This window comes from Salvelinus sp. IW2-2015, unplaced genomic scaffold, assembly GCF_002910315.2.
Source record: "Salvelinus sp. IW2-2015 unplaced genomic scaffold, ASM291031v2 Un_scaffold2097, whole genome shotgun sequence".
Lineage (NCBI taxonomy): Eukaryota > Metazoa > Chordata > Actinopteri > Salmoniformes > Salmonidae > Salvelinus > Salvelinus sp. IW2-2015.
Window position 1 is genome coordinate 198,407 of NW_019943435.1, and position 2,369 is coordinate 200,775.

General features: G+C 40.8%; 1 protein-coding gene across 1 annotated transcript in view; it reads right to left on the reverse strand.

The window, feature by feature from the left end:
• LOC112072945 (A-kinase anchor protein 2) overlaps positions 1-1,204 on the reverse strand; it is a 149,835-nt gene extending 148,631 nt beyond the window's left edge. Inside the window, exon 1 of the mRNA XM_070439985.1 lies at positions 1,073-1,204. Within this exon, the coding sequence (XP_070296086.1) occupies positions 1,073-1,194 (122 nt within the window). The 5' untranslated portion in view covers positions 1,195-1,204. The remainder of the gene's footprint in view (positions 1-1,072) is intronic.
• Between the last annotated feature and the right edge of the window lie 1,165 nt (positions 1,205-2,369).

Consider the following 2,369-nt stretch of genomic DNA (forward strand, 5'->3'; position numbering starts at 1 on the left):
GGGGGGGGGGGGAGCAGATGTGACACAATGAACCTACCAATACTCGTTTCAAAGTGACATTATCACGTGATCAATGACGTCTGAAGCTTTGTTTGATCACTTGTGAGATCCCACTGATTTCTGGTGCTTTTTTAGATTCCAAGTTGCATTCAAACATTGACCTCTACTGGACACCGTAGTTAGGCCTACAATGTAGTCAGGATTTGTTCATGTGGTGTCGTCTGACTGGTAGCTCAGTAACTAGAGTCAGGGACCACAACACTGACAGAGGGAAAATGAGGTTGAATCCTGGCGAAGGCTTATTATTACTACAAATATATTTTATTCCAGTTCACTTTCTGCACATTGTTGTTCAAACAAATTTGTTTTATTTAATATAGTATTAAGCTTCGGTCTTAAGCATCCTAAATTATGCCACATACAGTTTTTGACAGAATAAACAAGGGATTCACAGCAACAAAGGGGGCGGATGATGGAAGGCTCCAACCTGGAATGGTAACTGATTCTAGGCTACTAAGACCTGCGACTAACCGCTGCGCCACGGAGATTTGAATATTGTGGGGGAAAAAACGTTGATATGAACGTCAAAACGCTGCTTTTTATTGCTGACCACCAGATGTCACTAATGGACGTTGTGTTTAGAGTAAGGAACTGATCTTGGCATAGTTTGGTGAAAGGCTTCAGAAACCCTCTGTTTCCATTCAATAACTGCATGTGTGTGCAACCGTAAATAGTGTCCCCCAGTCTCTTCCTCTCCTATGTGTGTACCTGTAAATAGTGTCCCCCAGTCTGTTCCTCTCCTATGTGTGTACCTGTAAATAGTGTCCCCCAGTCTCTTCCTCTCCTGTTTGTACCTGTAAATAGTGTCCCCCAGTCTCTTCCTCTCCTATGTGTGTACCTGTAAATAGTGTCCCCCAGTCTCTTCCTCTCCTATGTGTGTACCTATGAATAGTGTCCTCCAGTCTCTTCTTGCCCTGTGTGTGTACCTGTGAATAGTGTCCTCCAGTCTCTTCCTCTCCTGTGTGTACCTGTGAATAGTGTCCCCCAGTCTCTTCTTGCGCTGTGTGTGTACCTGTGAATAGTGTCCTCCAGTCTCTTCCCCTGCACTTCGTCCTTCTCCAGCTGTCTTCTTCGACCATCGTCTTCGTCGTTAGTTCCAGGGGGCGTGTCTTGTAGGAGCCAACGCTCTCTCATGGCTTTAGACTGGTGACAGAGAGACAGATATAATAAGATAAGCTAGAGAGTCAACAGGAAAATATATATAGAGAGAGACAAAGAGAGCCACAAAGAATTTAATTATTATTATTATTTTGATAAACTCCCATATCTATTGGGTGAAATACCACAGTGTGACATCACAGCAGCAAGATGTGTGACCTGTTGCCACAAGAAAAGGTCAACCAGTGAAGAACAAACACCATTGTAAATACAACCCATATTTATGTTTATTTATTTTCTCTTTTGTACTTTAACTATTTGCACATCGTTACAACATCGTATATATAAATAATATTAGATTTGAAATGTCTTTATTATTTTGGAACTTTTTGTATTGTTTATTTAACATTTGTTTATTATCTTTTCCACTTGTTTCCTATGTCAATAAAGCACTTAAATTGAATTGACAGACAGACGGACGGACGGACGGACAATAGGAAAAGACAGACAGACAGACAGACAGACAGACAGAGACAGGCAATAGGAAAAGACAGACAGACAGACAGACAGACAGACAGACAGAGACAGACAGACAGACAGAGACAGGCAATAGGAAAAGACAGACAGGACAGACAGGACAGACAGACAGACAGACAGACAGGTGTTACTTAAAGAGCGACTGACCTACTGATTCCATGTGTTTTTTTTCTGTTTCTCATTAAGAAAAACAAGATTTCAATTCTGTGGCAGTTACTGATGTTTGTCCCCCATGAGACACTATATGAAGGAAGGCAGTATCACTTCCTCACAATAGTCAGAATGAATCTAAGATAACTCAAGAAATCTGTAACTTATTTTGATGTTTTTGTGCAGTAGGTCCCTCAGGTACTCTGCCAACTGGCCTTTTAACTATCCCAAAGCCACAGGCTTCGTCCCAAATGGAACAACATTCCCTATTTAGTACACTACTTTAACCAGGACACATTGGGCTCTGGTAACAAGAAGTCAGATTTACTACACAACAAACATAAGAGGATAAAAATCTGAAGATCAACAGTAAAAACTGAGCGACTAAGAAGCTAAAAATATGTATTTTGAAATCTCTTTAATATATGTCCACAGTTTCAGTGTTTTATCATCTTTTTTAAATGTGTGTTTTTAACATCTCTTTAAAAACAGTTTCGGCCCCCCTCAGGTTCTCTGGCAGGCTA